The sequence below is a fragment of the Manis javanica genome, chromosome 11 (genome assembly GCF_040802235.1).
Source record: "Manis javanica isolate MJ-LG chromosome 11, MJ_LKY, whole genome shotgun sequence".
Classification (NCBI taxonomy): Eukaryota; Metazoa; Chordata; class Mammalia; order Pholidota; family Manidae; genus Manis; species Manis javanica.
In genome coordinates, this window is record NC_133166.1 from 75,064,468 (window position 1) to 75,088,951 (window position 24,484).

At 38.3% G+C, this 24,484-nt stretch overlaps 1 protein-coding gene across 14 annotated transcripts in view; it reads right to left on the bottom strand.

The window, feature by feature from the left end:
* Positions 1–8,704: 8,704 nt before the first annotated feature.
* CEP170 (centrosomal protein 170) overlaps positions 8,705–24,484 on the bottom strand; it is a 121,637-nt gene continuing 105,857 nt past the window's right edge. For 13 of the 14 annotated variants that reach the window (XM_073216696.1, XM_073216698.1, XM_073216693.1 and 10 more), the window contains 4 exons: positions 23,333–23,421; positions 13,275–13,368; positions 12,518–12,569; positions 8,705–10,959 (listed from right to left, as the gene is read on the bottom strand). In XM_073216696.1, the coding sequence (XP_073072797.1) occupies positions 10,670–10,959; positions 12,518–12,569; positions 13,275–13,368; positions 23,333–23,421 (525 nt within the window). In that variant the 3' untranslated portion in view covers positions 8,705–10,669. The remainder of the gene's footprint in view (positions 10,960–12,517; positions 12,570–13,274; positions 13,369–23,332; positions 23,422–24,484) is intronic. The other variant, XM_073216692.1, reaches the window with a different exon arrangement.

Sequence of the window (24,484 nt, forward strand, 5' to 3'; positions counted from 1 at the left end):
CCCTTCTTGGTCCATTCAAGACAGTGAAGCAGCACTACATAGGGGCACTTGGGCTATCCCGAGTCCTCTTAAGGTTTGTGCAGCTCGATTTAAAGGCCATTCCTTCGGCCATTCATCTTCCTTTATGATACTACGGTCTGCTCCTGTGTCCAGCAATCCTGAGAAATGCCTACCTCTGATCTCTAAGGTGTGCATGGGCCTGGTTCCCAAATCCAATGTAAGACAAGCCAGCTGAGCCCCAGAAGACCCAAACCCTTGCTGTCCTCGAACAGCATTTTTATGAGCATACAAATCATGTTTGCTAGGAAGCATAAGAATTTGAGCAATGCGATCTCCTGGGCTAATAGCCATGATTCCTTGTGGGGAGGAGACCATAATTTTAACTATTCCTTCATAGTCTGGATCTATAACTCCTGGGTGTACTATTAACCCTGCTATAGTAGTGGAGCTCCAGCCCAATAAGAGACCCACTACTCCTTTTGCCAAAGGTCCCTTAAAATCTGACTCTACAACTTGAACTCCCATCTCGGGGGTCAATACGAGTCTGGTGGCAGCACAGATGTCCACTCCTGCGCTTCCTGCTGTTGCTCTCCGTGATCCCTCGGTGCTGGGTGAACTCCCTGATCTGTCAAAGGGTGGTGAGTTCTGGGTATCTGTTGAACCACCCCATACATTTGCGGGCCCTGAGGTGGAGGGCCCCTCCTCCCGTTTTTTGGCTCTTGAGGGGGCAGCGGTCGGCCTTCCACATCCACCACTGACCTATACTCACTGGCCCAGTGATTTCCTTTTCTACGTCTCGGGCATAATCTTGGTTTGGGCCTGCTAGCAGGTTCGTTGGCTTCCTTCAACTTGGGACAATCTTTTCAAATGACCCATTTGTTTGCAGTAGAAACAGGCCCCAGGAGGGGTTGACCTGCCACGAGCATCTCTCAATCCCTGAGTTATGGTTGCGGCCATAACCTGTCCTTGCACCACGCTGTCATTAATGTCCCTACAAACCTTAATATAAGTACTCAGATCTTTGTTCTTCCAGGGTTTTATGGCCTCCCTACACCATTTGTTGGTCTGCTCATAGGCCAGCTGCTTCACAAGGGGCATAGCAGTATCAACATCACCAAATATGCGACTGGCTGTTTGCATCAGTCTGGCTAGAAAGTCTGCATATGGCTCATTAGATCCTTGCAACACCTTTGACAGCTGACCCTGTAGGTCACCTGTGCCTTGCAGCGTCTTCCAGGCCCTCACTGCTGCCACAGCTATTTGCATATATACCACTGGGGGGAATCCTACCTGATTCTGTTGACCCAAATATGGACCCATGCCCATCAACATGTCTAAGTTCCATTGATGATTACCTGCTGCGGCATTACGCTGAGCCGTGTCCTGTGAAAATTCTTGCCAGGCTGTCTTAAATGTCAGGTACTGACCTCCAAAGAGGGCTGCTCTTGCTACATTGGCCCAATCATCCGGCGTCAGATTAAGAGAAGCTACTGACTCCACTAAAGAAACAGTGAAAGCTGCCTGGGGGCCATACGTTGTGGATGCTTCCTTCAGACTTTTAATGACCTTGAAATCTAGGGCTTGATGATTCCTCTGTTGTGTATTAGGGTCTTCAAATACAGGGAAAGCGGCACTTCCTTGTTCTCTCAGCCACTCCCTCCACCCCCCTCTTTCTAGTCCTTGATTGCAATCACATGTACGACGACAGGGCTGTACGTGATACGGGGGCGGTTCTGCAAATGAAGCCGGAGGAAGAGGGGGGGCTGATGGCACCATTTTCAAGGACGGTTTCAGGGTTGTTGAGAGGGTGGTGTCCTCCGACTCCTCTTCCTCTTTCTGTTGCCTCAGCTGCGTTAGGGAGGGATAACTGCAGGGGATAGGGCGTTCCTTCCTCTGGGCGATTCTAAGTCTCCTTATATGCTTTTCTAATTCCTCCCCTGATAGCTCCCCTTCCTCATCTCTGGATCCTCCTCGCTCAGACCCCCTCTCTGAGGTCCTAGCGGAGGATCTTTCCTCCCGGACATCTTCCAGGACTTCCTCCCCCTCTCTTATAGCCTCTCTGCAGCTTGGCTTATCCTCCTTAAGGCACCCCCTGACTAGACTCCATATAGGAATCGTCCCTACTGGGAGCGGTTCCACTTGATCTGCTTTGTGCAGATCGTTCCCTAGTCTTTCCCACAAGGGGGCAGTGATCCTTCCCTCATCCAAAAACCACTGCGCATGCTTCTCAACAGTATGTAAGAAAGCCCTTGTGGTTTTAGCCTTTAATGGAGTTCCAATAGCCCTTAGGAGTGCCCGGAGTGGTTCCTCCGCCCGCATCCTAGATACCTCTGAACCCATAGTGTGGAAGAAAGGAGGTTGACTCTATTCTAAGTTGAGGTTACGTGCGCCCGCGCTCATACCCCTGAATTGAGTCTCCTTACAGCCTGAGAGTCCTCGCTAACTGGTTTTCGTCACTTCCCGCAAACTTTAGTCTATGTCGCTTTACCTGTGAACTTTCCACAGCGCTCTTATTCTTTCGTGAGGAAACGCAGAAACATATACAGACTAAGACAGAACAAGACAAGGAACACAAAGGCTAAACACACACACCACAATTGCTTGCATTTGCACGACCTGATGTTGCTTTCACTTTGTCCCTGACCATACTCACCACTCTCCAAAATGTCAGTCGCTCGTGTAACTCTTCCAAAGGGTGTCCACTCGGATCGCCGCAGGGTGAGAAGTTCTACTCCGTCCTCAGATGCCAGGTTTTCATCCCGGGTTTCAGCACCAGCTATCGCGTCCCGCCACCTAGGGCGACGGCAGGAGAACGATCACCGAAGGCCTGGTTCATTAGGAATCTTTATTATGGGCATCCGAGCATCCATCTAGCAAAAGGCAAAAGCAAAAAACAACCACCACAACCACTTCCTCCAGGGCAGCAGCTTATATAGCATATCCCAACCAATCAGCTGACTGATCACGCGCCAGGTTCAGTCTTATTGGAAACATGTGAAAAGCATGCTATGAGCACGAGCACGGAAATGGGGACAAGCCAATCATGGAGACTTCCTTATGCGCTGAGCTGTAGGACCAGGAAGGGTGGTGTCTAGGAATCAGGCGCCATCTTTAGGGCGTTGTCCAGCTAGAGTGGGGCTCAGCCTCGGCCATAGGCCGGGCCCCCACACTAGACCATTCCTCTCTCCTCACCTTGCAGTAGAGCAATCAAACATGCCCCAGGACTTACTAGCTTTCAGCAACTCAGGACAATGGTGGGACTCACAAACCCAAACGTGGTGCAGAAAATGGCCTTGTCCCTGCTACTCTGAGGTGATTCAATGCAGGGGGTCCCAACAAAGGAGTTGGCTGGCTACTTTGGGATGAAACACACCAAATAAATTACAGCAGAGTCTCAAGATCCCAGTTATCTAAAACCACAATTTGGAAACACTGAAATTTTTGTTTTCTTCCTTTGACAGGCTAATTTTTTATTTCAACATACTCTAATCCCTATAGAATTCCTTGAGCAACATAAAATCTTTTGGTGACTCATCCAATCAGAAATTACATAGTAATTACCTAACACCCTGTGACTTGCCTGGAAGCTGTCCCACAGCGGCTGTCCGACCCTCAGGAGTAGGTCCCCCTGAGGTTGTCTACCACTGAGCTCCTTACTGCATGCCCTGGAAAGCAGCAGCCGAGCACAGGTGGGGAGCTGGCCCAGGTGTGGTCTGGGGGCAGTGGGGACACTTTGAGATGGACAGGCCTGGAGGTGAGAAACAACTCTCCGTGAAGCCATGTGACCAAGTGGGCTGCTCACCTTTGGGAAACTGAGCTCCTCTGTAAAATGGCAATGTTAGGCCATCTTACAAGTGTGGGGAGGATGAAAGGGACATTGTGTGAGCAAGTGCATGGCACACTGTGAGTGCTGCACAGATTTCAGTCTGCTCTCTTCTCCTGTCCCCGCCCCCTGGCTAGGGAGCATGGTCTGCTCAGTTCTGTCTCTGTCTTTGGGATCGTGAGCGCATACTGTGGGAGCAGCATATAATTATCTTCCAGGTGTCAACTCAACATGCCACATAGCATCTTCCTTTCTCCTGAAAACACATTATGATGTGGTCATCCATGGATTCTTTTTTAAGCTATAATCAGGTTTTATCTCCATTTCATATATCTGCTTGGTGGAATGAGTCCCCAACATTTCCTACTGAAGCATAAAAATTTCACCAGTTTTGTTTGAAAGCTACCTCATTGAAGGTTCCTGGAATTTCTCTCACTTAGTAACCTGGGGTTTGGCGAACTCACCCATGCTCCTTGCCTTCTGGAAGATGAACTTTGCAAAGTATCCTTCCTCGCTCTTTTCCAAAGAGTCAACAGTTATGCAAGTGTGCAGGTGCACACGCCCAGTGTATTGACACTTCCAGTAGGCTATCTCAGCTATTTGTAAGGCAGACTTAATTATAAATTCTTCGTTAGGATCTTGGAGTCTAGGGGAAAAAAATATATTTCCAGATATTTTTTTTTTCTCCAAACCCAATAAGGGTGAATCTTGGCTACTTAGAAAAGCTGAAGTTGAATATGGAGATAAATAATGCAGTCTAAGCCATATAATTCCCTAAGGAAGGCCTGTGTCATTATTGTCCTTATAACATACCCTTATAACCTAAAATGTGAAGGGGAAGAACACTTTTTTTTGTTATTACTTTAAGAATAACTGTAATGGCCTTTAATAAATGTCATCTTCTCCAAACACACTGTATCTATCTACACTCTCCTGAGGGATTCTGGAATGGATTTACCACTTTCTGTGAAAGCCAGAGCATGACCTATTGCATACAATATTCTTTCAATTCAAATGCATAGGGGTGAAAACTAGTAAGTTTCCAATGCTAAAAGTCACCAAACCCTGACATAGTTTTGCTGCCTGAGTGTTGAGATGGCAATCACACATGCATTTGACCAGTATTATCTCTTGTGATTGAAAAAGGGCAATCATAAAGCATGCTGTCAGTCCAATGCAGCATGCTTTTGCTTGGTCCCTGCTGTGTCAGGAATTCGCTCTTTTCTATTGATCAATAGAATCTCATGTTATCAATGTGTCAGTACTGTGTATTTATTCACCTACGAGTGAACATCAGTGTTTCGTTTCGGCTATTACAAATACAGCTTCTGTGGTCATTGGATACAAATGTTTTTGTGGACATCCAACTTTCTTTTGGGTAAACACCTTGAAGTAGGAATGCCTGAGACATATGGGAGGTGTGTACTTTACTTTTTAAGCTATTTCCACAGTTTTCCACAGTGGTGGTACCATTTTTTCTTTGCTTTTTCTATGCTGTTCTCAATATAATCTTCTGTGCTGATTTATAATTCAGGATAATTTTCTCTTGAAGGGAAGACTCTAGGATACAACCATGACACAAATTTGTAACAGACATGGCAAAGATCACATATTATACAGGTGATGGGCATTATCAGTCTGAAAAACTGACAGGAATCTTGGCTGTGAAAGGTCATCACTGCAGAGACACTATTAGAAAAATCAAGGGGGAAGTAGGCAGAGCCAGAGCTTCAGACTTGGGCACAAAAGGACAATATAATATTTAAATTATATAAACATATTTTAAAAATATAATTTATATAAATGTGTTCATATATATATATTAAATTTTTTTAACATCATTTCCAATTTGCAGAAACTACTCTCATTCAAGGACAGTCCAACTGCCCCACTCTCATTCATCATTGCACATTGGCATAGGAGGCCCTCTTGTATTTACTATTTTATACAGTGTCTGGTTAAGGCTGTGCTGTTAACCCCTAACACAGTAGCTTGTTGCACTCCATCCAGTTTGTCTTGAAAAAGCTCCAGCTTATTTTCTTTTCTCCAGTTTGCCTGACCTGATGCAAGTCATTGTGACAAATAGCTTGGAAGACAGCTATCTGGTCAGCTCTGATAGGGACTCACTAGTCGGACAGCCATTTTGTATTTGCAGCCCTGGGTTTTCATGTCTTTGAAACACAGGTAGCCAGCTCATGGTTCTTGATTGTATTTTTCCAATATCCAGATTCCCTGGAGAGAGTTCATGGTGTCTTTCAAGTGATGTGTTCTATGTAAAGGAAGATATCCTTGATGTTAATCATTGCTTGGTATCACTGGAGAAGCTTCTTAGGAGAAACGGGGAGAATCCAGGTGAAGAAGCTTTCTACAAAGGCAGAGAAAGGACCTGATAACTTTTTCAGGTCTGTGGTCATGGCCTCAAGACAGAGAATTGAAGAGACAGAGAATGGGCACTGGCTTGTCAGGCTGTACTGGAGGTCTGCTGGGAGACCCCCAAATGACAAAGGACTTGGACTTCCAAGTTAAATAGATCTTGAATAAAATGCTTGTTGGGCCAATGAACATGTTCCTTGTCCTCAGTAGTTGCATGAGCAACAGATTATCATGGTTCTTGTGAGCATTAAGATAATGCATATAACAAAAGACTGCCTGGCAAAAAATAATCCCTCACTCAGCAGAAGTCACTGTATTTATTTATGCCTCAAATACCTCAAATATGGATGAGGTGGTTGAACTACATGATTATTCTGAGATCTAATATGCCATACCTCAAAATTAAAAGAATTGTCACCCTTCAAAGGTTAGACCTCACAGAAGTAGTAGTAATAAATTTATAGTAGTATTAAGTCTAAAAGATTTTAACCAACATGTTGAACATTTCAGTATGTACAAAAATACTAAATGAGTACAAAATATCTAAAAAAGATTAGTTTCAGGTAGTGAAATGTACTAGACAAATTAAGTGGGGCCAGCACGAAGCCTGTCCTTATGGACAAGGTCCAAGGAAAGCAGCAACAAGTGGAAGTATGAGGCTGACAGACCATACTTGGAGAAGGAGGGAGTAGGAACTTTTTAGGCCAGGAGGATATTAGACAGGCTTTGAATTGAGAGCTGTAGTTCAGATACCCCTCAGCTGGACTCCTGTTGTACTGGTCAGTCCAACACCTGAATAAATCAAACATGGTTTTCTCCAAGCTTAGAAAGCTTCTCGGTGTAATTGGTTGGAGAACTTGCATGCAACTTGGGCTAGAACTTGGCAGTCCAGCTGGGCCCTCAGGGATCTGGCAGCAGCAGCACAGCTTGGGCAAAGGTCCTCATACTTTGTCTATACTCCAGTGTTTAATCATGTGATACAATGAAGGTGACTTTCAGGAGCATCAAGAGACCATGGTCCTAAACACAGCAAAGAGGGGAGCCAAGGAGACAGGGGAGGTCGGAAGTCAGACCACAGGAAGTTCTTTGAAACTGGAATAAAAATGTATCCGATTGAATCATTGAGTGCTATGTGCTTTTAGGAAACTATTGGGAGGTGGCTATGTAAACAATTCATGGAGGTGAGGCAGAATGTAATCTCTCCATCTGACTATCAATTTATTTATCCAATTTTTAGTTTCTATCATGTTTCCCTACTCTGGAATATGAGAGAGAACATGTCTGTGAGGGCAGTAGTTTGTTTCTATTCACTGCCAGGAATCTCAGTGCCTGGGTATGTGGTAGGCACTCTGCCAAGGACTTGTTGAATAGATAAAATCTGGCCTGTAACTGGGTACAGGGTGGCAGGAGAACACAATGAAAAGGTCTTTATATGACCAAAAATCAAAGGAGGCTTCCTGAAGGAAAAAAGAGAGGCTAACCGCTTCACAGTCCTGGACCATTTGGGTCAGAACGGACCTGGGTAAATAGGATGATGCTCTTATTTTGCAGATCAGAAGATGGAGAAACACATTTCACCTAGCAAGGACTGGGTCTGGATCCCAACTTCTAAGTATAGTTTCCTTTCAAAAGATAGGGTCCTGTCAGGCAGGGGTATGGCAAGCAAACCCTAGGACAGATGAAGGAAGCAAAATGGCACTGACCTTTGAAAGTACAGGGTCTAACCAGGAAATAAAAGATGATTTCAGTGATTGAGAAGGAAGAAACATGTGCATATGTTGTGGGGGAAGGGAAGAGTAAAATACAAGTACGTGGCACAGCCCTTTCTTGTGGCCCAGTCGAGGACATGGGTGGCACTCTGCAGAATGAAAGGGGCAGGGGAAGCAGGAAAGAAGTGGGAAGCAGCAAGTGTGCAGAGTGAAGATGACGCTCAAGGTGGTCAGAAATGTGTGGCCGACTCTGTATCAGGTGTACACAGACACATGAGAAAAGAGCCAGGTTTGGAAGGCCCCAAAAGGTCAAGCTGAGAACAGAAGTTGAGTGGCAACAGGGTGATACTCAGATTCTTAGGTATGAATGATATGAAACCAAGTGGGTCCAAACTGACAGCTTGCAAATTTAAGATGTGCAAGTTGTTATAAATTTCTTCTTTGTTCCCTACATATATCACTGTCATAAAGCTTTCTGATGATCCCAGGCCAGCTAAAAATAAAGGTTTTGTATGTGCATATCACATTAGAGTATTAAGCTAAGAGAATTACATTTACTCTAATTTGCTAAGAAAACATTTTCTTCTTTAGTTAAAATAGTTATGAAGTTTTACAATTATCACATATTACTTAGAATTGGAAGGATTCTTTCATTAAGCCTTGGAAAATGGTATGTATATATATATATATATATATATATATATATATATATATATATATATATATATATACACACATATAGTTACTTAGTATTTTAGCAATCCAGATGGCAGAACAAATAAAAAGTACAATCACTGTATAAAGTTCCAGAAACACTTTATTTAAAAATGGAGTTGTAAATGCATAACAAAATAACATAAGTAATAAATGTAACAAAAATAAATAAGGAGAATAATGTATTCATACAAAATAAAAATAACATAGTAAAAGGCCAAATGTTTATAATTGAACAAAACTGTGTAAACACTTAAACGATAATGTTAAGTAGAGTTGATGCTAATATTTTCCTAAACAACTCCTTACCTTCTACTTCCATGTGGATGTGATCAGTACCCAGAAGTTAAATTAAAAGAGGGAACAATGGTGATTATTTTGTTTGACTTTTTCTTCAAATGGATTGACCCTGTTTTAATGTTTATTTATTCCTTCAAAGCATTTGTATCTTTAAAATCTTTTCAATCTTCCTTTATTAGCTATAATGGGGAAGAGAAGAGCTCATGTCCCTTTTTTAAAAAAAGAAATATAATGTGATCCATTATACAACAGGCTTCTGTTTTTACATCTCTACAAGAAGGTTTTTTTGCATCTTTATTAACTGGCCAACAGTACAGGATTTTAAAAATTCCTGTACAGTTTTGAAGTACATAGAGTCTCTTAAAAGAACTGTAGCACAGGATTATTGCTGAACTATTAAAGACCATTTCATAAAAGTTGCAAAAGTTGTAATTTTAACTATTACAGACTGATGGGGTAAAGGGAAAACTCCAAGTCTACTAACAACATTCAACTGAATTAAGATTCACTCAAATTATAGTGTTCTGGAAACACAAAGATAATTACTTTCTTTTTAAACTTATCCAAATGTGAACTTAAAAGAAAGAGAAGAAACAAGTTTACAGAAGGTATTCTTCATAGGCTTTCTGTTTAGTTGCCATCTTGCAGGGTCCTTATAAGTGTGTCAGACTGAGACAGGATTTACTATTGGGTCCTACAGGGAAACACAGAAGCAAGTTATTGCTCGGGAGTGAAACTAGCAACTAATCTTACAACTACTGGTTCTCCAAGACACCTAATGAAGACAATTTTAACTTCATGATCATTTCAAGGGAAATTTTTTTCAACTTGCACATATAAACTTGGTAACACAGGACCAATATACATGTTCTTAGTTTTAAAAATATACTCCACCTAAACTATCTCTCTAGTTTAATCTTTCTAGTTATCATTTGCCCTAAAAATGAGACCGTCTTACTTTCAGTAAAAAAAAAAAAGAAATTGAAAAAAGTGCCAAATTGATCTTTTCCAAAGTGGAGTAGAACACTGTGGGATTAAAACAGAGTATTATCAATCTCCTACATACAAAAAAAGACAGGTAGTCCTTACTGATATATAGTTCTGTTCATCTACCACTCCCAGCAAATTTTAGTGCAAACATAATAGTTCATCTCTGTAAACCCCAAGATAAGTTACGTAGCAACAAAGTCATATAAATCACATAGATGTTGGAAAATTTGAAAACATAAGAACAACTGTTTTGAAAGGTCAGTTTGACTATGGAGAGTGATATGTTGTTATATCCAATAGTAGTGATGTTGATACAAATCCTATTATTAAGAAGCAAATATGTGTTTAACAAATCTGTACAGATGAAGAGGAAGTCCATTTCAGGAAGCAGCTTGGCACAGCAGACATGGAGTCAGAAATGCTGGGTATGTAGTTTGCTTGTAGGTCACAGCATGGCTTAAAGAAAAAAACAAAGATCTATGAAGGGAAAGGATGCAATTGTACAATTCCATTTGAAAATCATAAAGCCACAAAAGGTGAGACGGCCACAATCTGCTTTCTCCTATCTGTGCATCAAGTGGTTGGTTAAGTGGCTTAAAGGGGTTAATATGACACCACATTATCAATAGAAAATAAATAATACAATTAAGAAGAGAGAACAAGATTGCAGTTGACCAAGCTGTCTTGTTTGATGTCAACACTATGCTGTTTTCACTATCCCTAGTCATTACACAGGTAACTTATTTTTATGAAGAGAAAGTCATTCATGTACGGTAACATCCTCCTCTTCCCCATCAGGGTTGAACCTATTGAAATGTATACTGAAATCAGCCTCAGATTCGGCATTCTCAAACTCAGCTGAGACTGAGAGAGCAGCAGGATGAAGAACCCTAGCTCCTGGTTGGCAAAGTGTCGGTGTCTGACCCGGGCTGCTGTGGTTTTTCACAGGACTGGACTTCTGTTTTGGTGGAGATGGCAAGATAGCACTGGGAAATCCCATGTTGTTCAGGGCCTCCAAAGTTCCATCCGGGTCAATCATAGTATTGATGGCTGAAGGAAATAAAAGGATTGCACAGAAAAGATCATTGTGGATGCAGTTAAACTTGGATGTGAACATTGCTTATGATTTGTATTTCAACTATGGATGCTTATATGAGTTTAAGTTTGGCTAATTTCAATGCTGTATTTAAAACCCCACTTTCAATAGTCCTGGGGCTGATCTCTCTTGTACAGACCTAAACACTTTCTCTGGTGCCTTAAGTAAGCTCACTTAGGGGCAACCTGCTGCAAGACTGGATTTGGAAATGTGGATTCAGAAAGATCCTTTTGAAACCTGTTTTTGTCATCCTGAGAGGATAGTGAAAATGTTGGTTATGATTTTAACGAATACTCCTAGCTGTAAGTACCACTCAGATAATCGGGGATTAGTTGCTAACATGAGGTTCAGAGTAAACCTGGAAGGCTGTGGAGGCTAGAAAAACATCAAATATCAATACTCTGAGGGCTACCACAGCTTGTTGCGCATCCCGGTGAGATGCTTGCATATATGCTGTGTTCAAGGGTATATGTACCACTGAGCCATAGGGATCCACCAGTAGCCTAGATACTAATATCCCATGGCAGTCCCTGCAGGACAAATACACCTTGCTACCTCTATGGGAGGGGCCAGTTAAAGAGCAGTTTTCAATTCAAAATGTAGACTGAATCCTTGAGTAGAAGAGCCAAAATCTTAGGCAGTGACTCAACTTGGCACTGGTGGGGGTAGCTGAGAGACAGAAGCACCACTGGGGAAAGAATCATGTTACGTGGTCCAACTTTTAAAAGTATACCCCCATTCAACCAGCTACCAACCGTTCTGTGAGCATGCCCGTTTTACTCATGGGTAAGTCATAACCCGTAGATGTGCTGAGGCTGAATCAAGGTTAAGCCCATGATAATTCAAGCAATGAAGATTGAAGAGAATTAGCAGTTGACTCTGGAAGCTTCTTGTTATACCACTGGAGACTTCCAGGTCAAGATACACATAGACATTAATGTATGATTAAGATCTGACACACACTAAAACAATGTGCCTGCCAAAGTTTAGGAGGCAAAGAGTTCCTTTTTCTTCTCTCTCTCCTCTTCTGTTACATATAGCCAATATGTACTCATTTCTTGTGGGCTATTCAAACAACCATTATTTGTATTAGAATACAAGTTCATTTCAATTACAACACAAATTGAGGAATTGTTAAATGAGATAAATAATGCTAATTGTTAATAAGCATTTTCAGCTGTAGACATATTTAACACATTATTTTAGAGTGTGTGTGTGTGTGTGCATATATATATGTAGACAGATAGGTAATAGATAATATAAATTTGTGAATTAGTTTATATTTGGGGCTGTATGCCCGAGTTTTAACATTATTATCTTTTTAATTATTTACATTAGGTTTCACAACTTCCTTTTTATAAGTAATTTGGACATGCAGAACTCTTTATTTTTATCCATATATCATTACATTTAAATTAAATAACATTCTAATAATATTTTAAGAAATACCACTTGGAACACATTGTCCTAAATTGTTAGCTGTTTCTATACTTAACACAGTAGTAAATTTACCTTGAAGCTGTTTTTCTACTCTTTTCAGCTCCTGTAAGATAGAAGAAATCTCCTGTAGGGAAAGCAATGACAGAATTTAGCTTAAGAAAAATACTTTTGTTTGCTAAACAATGAATCTCACACTCATCTTTTTTGGAATACTTAACATTATCTAAATGGCACTACATCTGTAGCAACAATATATTAAATAATTATGATACCCAGTAAACAAAATTCAAACTTTAAAATCTTTCAATTAATGTTGAAACAGAATTATTTTTTTCAATGAGATAATGATAGAAGATGCAAAGTTCAAGATAATAGTATGTATAAACAAAGATTTTGAAAAACTTGTATTGATCAACCTTCTATGAACTTTGTAAAAGTGCCTAAAGATTTCTTTGGAAAATATATACATTGCAATCTCAGTTTTACAAATTTATGAGGAAGAGACAAGCAATATATTAAGTAAATGGAAATGACTGCTGTCAACTAATATTTGAGCATGGCTTTTATTTCAAAATTATCTATAATATATAATTATTATAAGAACAAGAATGTATAATAGAAACATAAAAGGTTCCTCCTTCATACCCTCTGCAACTTTGAAGCAATCAACATTTTAAACTCCTGTGAGAGAGCTGAAGGAATACAATTTCCCAAATTTGTGCATTTAGTTTCTTTTAGAAATGTAAATCAACAGTTCAAAAATAAGCATATCATTCCCTTAAAATAAGACCTATTAAAATGTTTTAATATTCAAGAAAAACTACCATACCATGCTTGAGGTTTTCACAATAGGGACTTCACTTTCAGCTCTTAACTGGCTTTCTATTTCATCCCAATTCCGATCTTTGTCTTTAAACAAGATTCTATAAATCAAAAAACATTAAGCATTTTACTTTTCATATTTAAAAAACCTATCACATTTTAAACAATAATACAACAACACTCTATCTTTCCAAAGCTACAAAGGATAAAGAAACCACTAACCATTACATGAAATGTAAATTAAACAGAGTCAGTATCATCATAAACTAATTTACTTGAGAGATCTATATGACAAAAGCAACTGAGTAAACCCTTTCATATTTATCTCATTCTTTATTGAAAACCAAGTACAAAACAAACGTTAAATGAAATAACCCTCCCAAATTTCATCTAATATTTATAAATTAACCATATAACCGCCACTTATAATGAAAACAGCCTGAATTGGGAATGAGCAATTGAGTGTTTTAAGACCTCTTACAAAAAAAGAAAAGGAATCTCATTGATTGAGCTAAATGTGAACATTATTTTAAAGGCTGAAAACTGGAGTACTTACTGTACTTTTCTTTAAAAATATTAATTCATATTAATATATTTGTATATAATAACCTAGTAGGAGTTAAGACTCTGATAAAAATAACTGCCAATAAAGGTAACTCTTATGTTAGAAACTAAAGTATCTTTTAACTCATAAAGTGCCACAAAATTTTTATTTGTCTTTCAAATGTGGTGGTCTTCTGTCCCTTATATTTTGGAATCTATGAGACTTGAGTCAGTGTAGTTTTACAAGAAGTAAATATCACATACTTTTTCTAAACTTCTTCATTGAGCCTGAAAATGTACTTTAACTGCCATATATAAGCATCAACGCTGTACAAATAAACTATTACTGTTGAAAACTGATCACTATTTAAGTGGTAAACTAACTCACATTCTTATTTGTATTTCTTTAGAGATCAATATGCAGGATTTAACTTATTTAAATACGTGGAATTCATCAACAAATCAAGTCTGGAATATCTCCAATTACACACCACCATGGTTAAAAAGGCAATAAGGGTGTTAAGTTTTCTAAACCCAAAAGACTGAACATCCTTGCTAGCCATCTAAGAGCTGTTATCCTAGTTACTACGGTATTAAAGCATTTAAGTAATTACTATGTGCTTTGTAAGATACCTTACAGCATTAGTATTGGTGGGAAGTAAAAACACAATGACTATTTTGAGGGCAACTTAAAACTACAATGGACTCTTACAATACAGGAAGTCTGTGCTTAGCCACAGAGTGCTGAAAACAGTGAATTCTGCCAGCCAATAGTTACTGGGTATAATGTTTGTGCTTCCCCAGCTGTTAAATTATGCACACTTCACCTCTGGTGAAAATGCTCAGAATGGTCAGCAGGGTTCCCGAACCTCCTGAATGTTTCTCTCTCTCTCTCTCTCTTTCTCAAGCACGCGTGCACACACAAACACACAGCCCCAGAAATTCTAAGCCACTAAAAAGACACAAAAAATCTTGTTTTAAGGATGATCTGTACATACTGTGGTACAGATTTAAAGTCAAACTTACCATTTTGGCTTTATGAAGTGAACCCTAATATAATACTTAAAACTAAGGGAGCAGAAAATTAGACCAAGAAACTTTAGACTAGGCCTTTGTGGTTTAGAAGTTACCTGTTTTTGTTCAAAAATCATACATCTTTCAGAAAAAGCCAAAGCTCTCAAGTGATCATGTGACATTATGGATTCAAAATAATGGTCAGATTAAATGCCAGCATGAAAACACATTAAATTCCAAAGCTAGTTTCATTCAATAATTTAACTATTAAGCTAAAAATTCTTTTTGATAAAGCAGTTGGTTTTATGGAAAAAGTCAGGCTCATATTCTGAGTTGTCCACAATCTATTCTCTAGCATGGTCCCCCAAAGAGGCAAATTTGGGGTTGCAAACTGGTGATCTACCAACTCAGGGTCATGTTGCACAACCGGAGAGGGTCACTTTCACATGGAATACAATGAGAAGGCTGCAACATAGTTCCCGTATAAATACTTTTCTGTGCCTAGAAAGTATTCCAACAATTCAAATAGGCTTATCTTTAGACAGGTCTGGGTAGGCATTTGCATTTATAGCTCCTGGCACAAAACCTAAAGACCAGTCATTCCTCAATCCACCCTGGCATCTTCCATACAAAAAGCTCAGGCCTCTACCCTGAGATTTGCTTACCAAGAATTATACCTATCTTTGACTACTACCTCTCCACCAAGCCTTCCCTGACTGTCCTAGGTATAAATGATTCTTCCTCTGCTTTTACCTCTCCCTGGGCATTCAACTATCACATGCTATTTGTATAACAGTTAATTATATATATGCTTCACCTTGCCAACCAGATTGTAAACTCAATAATAGGGATGATGTTTTATCTTCCTATTATCTTCCACAATAAGAGCCAACCACAGTGCTTTTCACAAGTAAAGCTCAATGCTCAGACTGAAGGAAACAAAATCACTTCAAACAAATTAATTCAGGCAACTTTACTTATCTACTTTTTTTTTACTTTTCTAAATTCTAATTTCTGAGACAGTAAAATCAATCAATCAGTCATGTTCTTTGTTTTTAATTTTAATGTCAAAACTGCAAAAAATTTTTTTATTTGGAGGAAACTAGGGATGAGTTTAGTGTGGACTGGAAGACACTTTGCAGGAACGAATAGTCAACAGGATGAGAGAATGGCACAAGGCAGACACTCTACAAAAATATGCTGAATGAATGAATGACTGGGTGTATGAGGCAGAGGACATGTATTCTGGTAGGAGCTTGAATTAACCAGGATGCCCATTCATAGGTGACAGGACCTTGAGGTTTTCTAGTTGGTAGGTCATACAAACACATGAGGCTTACATGGTATTTTTATGGATTAACACTGGTATATCAAAAGTACCCATATTTAATGTATTCATTTCTATGACTCTTTCAGGATAAAGGCCAAACTCCTTAACAAATTCATTCTAACTAGGTCTGTCCTCATCTCCCCAGCGCCATCTCTCATCATCCCATAAGCCCTCTCACCTCACCCAGTTTTTGACTAAACCATGTAAAAATGTAGCTATATGAGTCATCCTTCTAAATTTACTAGAAGATAAAAGCAACCCAATTTATAGTAACTTAAAACATATTATAAAAAATTTTTTTAAGAACACCTTAAACACAGTATTTTTAAAAGATACTTTTGAATAGTTTTTGAAATAAATTATCTCAATGACTTCTCTTAAACTAGACAGTTAACCTTATAATTAAATGAAAATGATGTTCAATATGTATTTACAGTGGTTGTTGATACTCATTAGACACTGAGGAAATGTATTATTTCAACATAATGTAAAATTATATTTGCATACAACATGGATGGAGCTAGAGGGTATTATACTCAGTGAAATAAGCCAGGCGGAGACAGACAAATACCAAATGATTTCACTCATATGTGGAGTATAAGAACAAAGGAAAACTGAAGGAACAAAACAGCAGCAGAATCACAGAACCCAAGAATGGACTAATAGTTACCAAAGGGAAAGGGACTGGGGAGGATGGGTGGGAAGGGAGGGAAAAGGGCAGGGAAAAAGAAAGGGGGCATTACGATTAGCCTGTATAATGGGGGGGGCATGGAGAGGGCTAGGCTACACAGAGAAGACAAGCAGTGATTCTACAACATTTTACTATGCTGATGGACAGTGACTGTAATGGGGTTTGTGGGGGGCACATAATGTTCTTCATTTAATTGTAGATTAATAACAAAAACAAAATTATATTTGCATGGAATATTACAATGGACAAACCATGTCTAGACATGGTTTCACTGTATTTTAAAATTCTAATTATAAAAATTAGGAATGTTATAGCATGAATGACCTTCTGAAGTATTTTTACATAAAGTTGCCTTGAGCCTTCTTTTATACTCTTGAGCCCATATTGATATTCCTTAAAATGTACTAGACTCTCTTCACTTTGTCTTCTAGAAAAATATTAAGTTTTCATTTAAAAATGAGTAATGTAATCTGTACTATCTTGTTCTTTTACTTTTAAATTTAATTTCTTAACAAAACACAGAACAAGGTTAAAAAATACAAATATTTCAGAAAATATACAATATCTATTATGTGTATATACATGCATGTATATATACATACATTTCTTCCTTCCAGGTTCATTTCTCAAAGATTTATACAAATGAGCTCATAATATAGTTCTTTTTCTACTCCTTGGTCTTTTCATTTAGTATCTTTACTTTTTCAAAAGATTATCAGTGAAGTTTATCAACAGGCCCTCTAAATTTGATTGGAATATGAGGCGTACTGCCTTAACACTTAAAAAGCAAATGAAACGTCTGGCTTTTTAAAGGAGCACTTTGTACATGTAACTACTCGTAAAAATTATGTTAACGACTACCATTATGTTGCCATCCCCTGTTTTTTCAAGATAATTTACTCTTATCAATTTTCACATATCCCTATTAATTTTAAATAAACTTAATTTTCTACCCAATAATGATTTAATATTCATTCATTAACAAATAGTTATATAGCATATTCTAGGCACTTATAATTAAAGACACCCCCACCCACCCTACTGCTCTCATAGAATTTACATTCTACCTCATTCATCTAAGTGTATTAAATTAGCTGTTTCTGCTACATATATGTGATTTGTCTTAATTTCATTATTTTGCTTTAATGTTATCTATAATTTACTGTTCACAACTTATATTTCATCTAAGCCCACTCATTCTTATCGAAATCTCTAGTTATATAAAATAAGGGGTCTAATAACAATATAATTTCCTTGGATTCTTTCTAAATTAAAAAATGTGCACATTTTAAGGTTCAAATTGCTTTCAAACAAATTAAATTTGTTGCATGCTATTTATAAATACACGTTTTATAATTTCTGATTGGGCTTATGAGTGTATTGTTTCATTTTAATCATACTCAGTGATTAACTGCCTAGAGCTCTACTACCAAATCAGGTGAGGTATATGTGTTCTACATGTGCTGATTTCTGTTGCTTTCACAAGAGAGCTTTCCTTCACCCGTTTCTTCTATGAACTGCTAATACAGCATGTAGCCAGAGATAAATGCAGTCCACTCTTCCCCTGTGGTAAAGCCCAAGTGAAAATTTATAGAAAAACACTTATGCTTAACCAATCAGTCTTACACATGAATTAACAAACCTGCAGGGCCCACTCACATGCTTAGTTATGAGCAGGAGTCATGTCTAAAGTTTGGCTCAAGTACTCATCCCTTTAAGGTGACATAGTTGCTACAATTTGGAATTTAATTACACTAAAATTATATTCTAAAATTAGGGCATACTGGGAGGATTATTAGCCCAAGGAATAAATAAATGAAATAAACACTGATTAAAAGAGTTTTACATGGAACAGAATGGATAAAAAAGCAAGACCCATCTATATGCTGCTTACAAGAGACTCACCTCAAACCCAAAGACATACACAGACTAAAAGTCAAGGGATGGAAAAAGATATTTCATGCAAACAGTAGGGAGAAAAAAGCAGGTGTAGCAGTACTGGTATCAGACAGATGTCAAAACAAAGAAAGTAACAAGAGATACAGAAGGACATGACATAATGATAAAGGGGTCAGCCCAACAAGAGGATATAACCATTATAAATATAAATGCACCCAATACAGGAGCACCAACATATGTGAAACAAATACTAAAAGAATTAAAGGAGGAAACAGAATGCAATGCATTTGTTCTAGGAGACTTCAACACACAACTCACTCCAAAGGACAGATCCACCAGACAGAAAATTAGTAAGGACACAGAGGCAACACACTAGTGAACAACAAACTAGAACAGATGGACCTAACAGACATCTACAGAACTCTACACCCAAAAGCAGCAGGATACACATTCTTCCCAAGTGCACATAGAACATTCTCCAGAATAGACTACATACTAGGCCACAAAAAGAGCCTCAGTAAATTCAAAAAGATTGAAATTCTACCAACCAACTTCTCAGACCACAAAGGCATAAAACTAGAAATAAATTGTACAAATAAAACAAAAAGGCTCCCAAGCACATGGAGGCTTAACAACATGCTTCTAAATAATCAACGGATCAGTGACCAAATTAAAACAGAGACCAAGCAATATATAGTGACAAATGACACTGACAGCATAAAGCCCCAACTTCGGTGGAACGCAGTGAAGGCAGTTCTAAGAGGAAAGTATATAGCAATTCAGGCCTATCTAAAGAAGGAAGAACATACCCAAATGAATAGTCTAAAGTCACAATTATTGAAACTGGAAAAAGAAGAAATGAGACCCAAAGTCAGCAGAAGGAGGGACATAATAAAGATCAGAGAATAAATAAATAAAATTGAGAACAATAAAATAATACAAAAAAATCAATGAAACAAAGAGCTGGTTCTTTGAAAAAATAAACAAAATAGATAAGGCCCTAGCCAAACTTACTAAGAGAAAAAGAGAAATCTACACACATCAACAGAATCAGAAATGAGAAAGAAAAAATCATGACGGACACCACAGAAATACAAAAAATTATTAGAGAATACTATGAAAATCTATATGCTAACAAGCTGCAAAACCTAGAAGAAATGGATAACTTCCTAGAAAAATACAACCTTCCAAGACTGATCAAGGAAGAAACAGAAAATCTAAACAGACTAATTACCAGCAAAGAAATTGACTCGGTAATCAAAAAACTACCCAAGAACAAAATCCTCCGGCCAGACGAATTTATCTCGGAATTTTATCAGACATACAGAGAAGACATAATACCCATTCTCCTTAAAGTTTTCCAAAAAATAGAAGAGGAGGGAATACTCCCCAACTCATTCTATGAAGCCAGCATCACTCCAATACCAAAACCAGGCAAAGACCCCATGAAAAAAGAAAATTACAGACCAAAATCACTGATGAACATAGATGCAGAAATACTCAACAAAATATTAGCAAACAGAATTCAAAAATAAATTAAGAGGATCATACACCATGAGCAAGTGGAATTCATCTCAGAGATGCAAGGATGGTACAACAATCGAAAGTCCATCAACATCACCCACCACACCAACAAAAAGGACAGAAACCACATGATCATTTCCATAGATGCTGAAAAAGCATTCAACAAAATTCAACATCCATTCATGATAAAAACTCTCAACAAAATGGGTATACAGGGGAAGTACCCCAACATAATAAAGGCCATATATGACAAACCCACAGGCAACATCATACTTAACAGTGAGAAGTTGAAAAATTTTCCTCTAAGATCAGGAACAAGACAGGTATGCCCACTCTCCCTACTCTTATTCAACATAGTACTGGAGGTCCTAGCCACAGCAATCAGACAAAACAAAGAAAAATACAAGGCATTCAGATTGGTAAAGAGGAAGTCAAACAGTCACTATTTGCAGATCACATGATATTGTACAAAAAAACCCTAAAGACTCCACTCCAAAACTACTAGAACCAAAACTACTAGAACAAAGTTGCAGGATACAAAATTAATACACAGAAATCTGCTTCTTTCCTACACACTGATGATGAATTAGCAGAAAGAGAAATCAGGAAAAAAATTCCATTCACAATTGCATCATAAATACAATACCTAGGAATAAACCTAACCAAGGAAGTCAAAGATCTATACCCTGAAAACTACAAGACACTCTTAAGAGAAATTAAAGAGGACACTAATAAATGGAAACTCATTCCATGCTCTTGGGTATGAAGAATTAATATTCTCAAAATGGCCATCCTGCCTGAAGCAATGTACAGATTCAGTGCAATGCCTATTAAAATACCAACAACATTCTTCAACGAACTGGAACAAATAGTTTTAAAATTCATATGGAACCAAAAAAGACCTCGAATAGCCAAAGCAATCCTGAGAAGGAAGAATAAAGCAGGGGAAATCTCACTTCCCAACTTCAAGCTGTACTACAAAGCCACAGTAATCAAGACAATGTGGTACTGGCACAAGAACAGAGACACAGACCAGTGGAACAGAATAGAGACTCCAAACATTAACACAAACATATATGGCCAATTAATATACAATAAAGGAGCCATGGACATACAATGGGGAAATGAGTCTCTTCAACAGATGGTGTTGGCAAAACTGGACAGCTACATGTAAGAGAATGAAACTAGATCACTGTCGAACCCCATACACAAAAGTGAATTTGAAATGGATCAAAGACCTGAATGTAAGTCATGAAACCATAAAACTCTTAGGAAAAAACATAGGTAAAAATCTCTTGGACATAAACATGAGTGACTTCTTCATGAACATATCTCCCCAGACAAGGGAAACAAAAGCAAAAATGAATAAGTGGGACTATACCAAGCTGAAAAGCTTCTGTACAGCGAAGGACACCACCAAGAGAACAAAAAGGCATCCTACAGTATGGGAGAATATATTCATCAATGACAGACTCGATAAAAGGCTGACATCCAAAATATATAAACAACCCACATGCCTCAACAAACAAAAAACAGAAAATCCAATTAAAAAATGGGCAGAGGAGCTGAATAGACAGTTCTCCAAAGAAGAAATTCAGGTGGCCAAAAGACACATGAAAAGATGTTCCACATCACTAGTCATCAGAGAAATGCAAATTAAACCCACAATGAGACATCACCTCACACCAGTAAGGATCGCCACCATCCAAAAGACAAACAACAACAAATGTTGGCGACATTGTGGAGAAAGGGGAACCCTCCTACACTGCTGGTGGGAATGTAAACTAGTTCAAGCACTGTGGAAAGCAGTATGGAGATTCCTCAAAATGTTTAAAATAGAAATACCATTTGACCCAGGAGTTCCACTCCTAGGAATTTACCCTAAGAATGCAGCAGCCCAGTTTGAAAAAGACATATGCACCCCTATGTTTATTGCAGCACTATTTACAATAGCCGAGAAATGAAAGCAACCTAAGTGTCCATCAGCAGATGAATGGATAAAGAGGATGTGGTACATACACACAATGGAATATTATTCAGCCATAAGAAGAAAACAAATCCTACCATTTGCAACAACATGGATGGAGCTAGAGGGTATTATGTTCAGTAAAATAAGCCAGGCAGATAAAGACAAGTACCAAATGATTTCACTCATCTGTGGAGTATAAGAACAAAGAAAAAACTGAAGGAACAAAACAAGAGCAGAAACACAGAACCCAAGAATGGACTAACAGTTACCAAGTGAAAAGGACTGGGGAGGATGGGTGGGAAGGGAGAGATATGGGGGTGAAAAAAAAGGGGGGATTACGAATAGCATGTAAAATGTGTGGGTGGGGCACGGGGAGGGCTGTGCAACACAGAGAAGAAAAGTAGTGATTCTACAGCATCTTACTACACTGATAGATAGTGAATGTAATGGGGTTTGTTGGGGGGACTTGGTGATGGGAGGAGTCTAGTAAACATAATGTTCCTCATGTAGATTACTTATACCAAAAAAAAAAAAAGAGGCACACACACACACACACACAAAAGGAGTCTAACATGGGAATAATGTCTCCAAATACAATCACTGAATTATTTTTAGCTGCATATTACTTGTGCAGCCCCTTTCTGATGCCTCACAACTGACCACACAAAGTAGCAGGTAAGCAGTCGTTGAGTGTTGTAGGAGTGTATAAGCTGTCTCCTCTACTGTAGAGGGATGAACTGAAGTTTGAGATCTTAGGAAAGAAGCCCCAATCATTTAAAACATTCACTATTGTTTTGTGAAAGGGTAAACTGTTTCTGATTATTGATGAAACCAATATAAGTGATTGTAATTGTTAACTCTCAGTTATAAGGGGGCTGATTATCCAGGACAATTGTTTCTCTTTTTGTTCCCTTCATGCTATCTGGTTTACAGTTATTGTTTATACCTACAAGGAAGGAACATGGAGTTGGCAGCAGTAAGACTGAGCACCACTGCCTTCACCAGCTCCTGCCAGCTGTGACAGCAGGTGTGCAAAAAGTGGAACAGGCAGCTGTTAACAGCAGCAGCAAGGATGTTAGAGTAATAGAGTAGTACCTGATCTTTCCTGCCGTTTTATCTATTGACTGTCTTATCTTCTTAGAGAACTGAAAGACAGACGACAGCAGCAGATTATCTCCCATGACCTGAAACAGGCAAAGAAAAAACTACATTAAAATATTACCACTGTATTGTGTAACCACCAAGAACACTAGTCATCGCTCGCCATATTTAGGGGCACGTAGTATTTATGCTAATTTTAGTAAAGATCAAGAAAGTATGTAATTAATGTATAACTAAATTAAGAAACAAATAAATATTAACAAAGGAGTTCCTTTTTATTAAATAGCTTGTCAAGTTTCCAGATTATTTTGGTCACATTGCTTTCCAAAATCAATCCATATTATCCTATCTTCAATTACTATCATAATCCTGCCCAACTCAAATGATCATAAAAGGAAAAATGAGAATTAATTTAGGATACTAAAATTTATCTGTTCTTTCATCAAATAATATGACTATAAAGACCAAGAATATAAGCCTTGCTTTACAGAGCAAAGTCTAGTGGGAGAGAGAATTTTTGAAAATTTACTCTAAATAGTAAGTTTTTATGATGGAGGTTGGTTCCACACAGTTGAAATTTAAGGGCAAAACTAGGGGTTAGCAAACTTTTGGAAGGGCAAGTCAGTGAAGGTTTTTGGCCATATGATCTCTGTCACAACTACTCAAGTTTCTCATTGTAGCAAAAGCAGCTGTAGACAATGTGCAAACAAGGAGGAACAGCTGTGTTGAAATAAAACTTTATTTATAAAAACAAGCAGTAGCCTGATTTTGCCTGCAAACTGTAGTTTGCCAAGGACTAAATTATAAAAGGCACAGTTAGCACAGAACATGAAAAAGGATTGAACTTGGGATGAGATGTGGGTTCCAAAAATCAGCTCCTTATATCCGAACTGTATCTAGACCCTGCAAGAAAAGCCAGGAAATGAAGAAATGGCCTTGGATATTAGGAAGTTTTAAAGACCAGTAGGGATGATAATACTCATATATAGGAAATACTATTAAGTATTTTATAAGAAATAATGTAAGTAAGTGCTCAATTTCATGATTTGGTGCTGTAATAATTCCAGTGTAAGGGCATTCAGTGAGTGTGACATCAAAAAAGCATCATGGAAAACTAGAACTTCAGAATGACAAGGATTTGAAGTT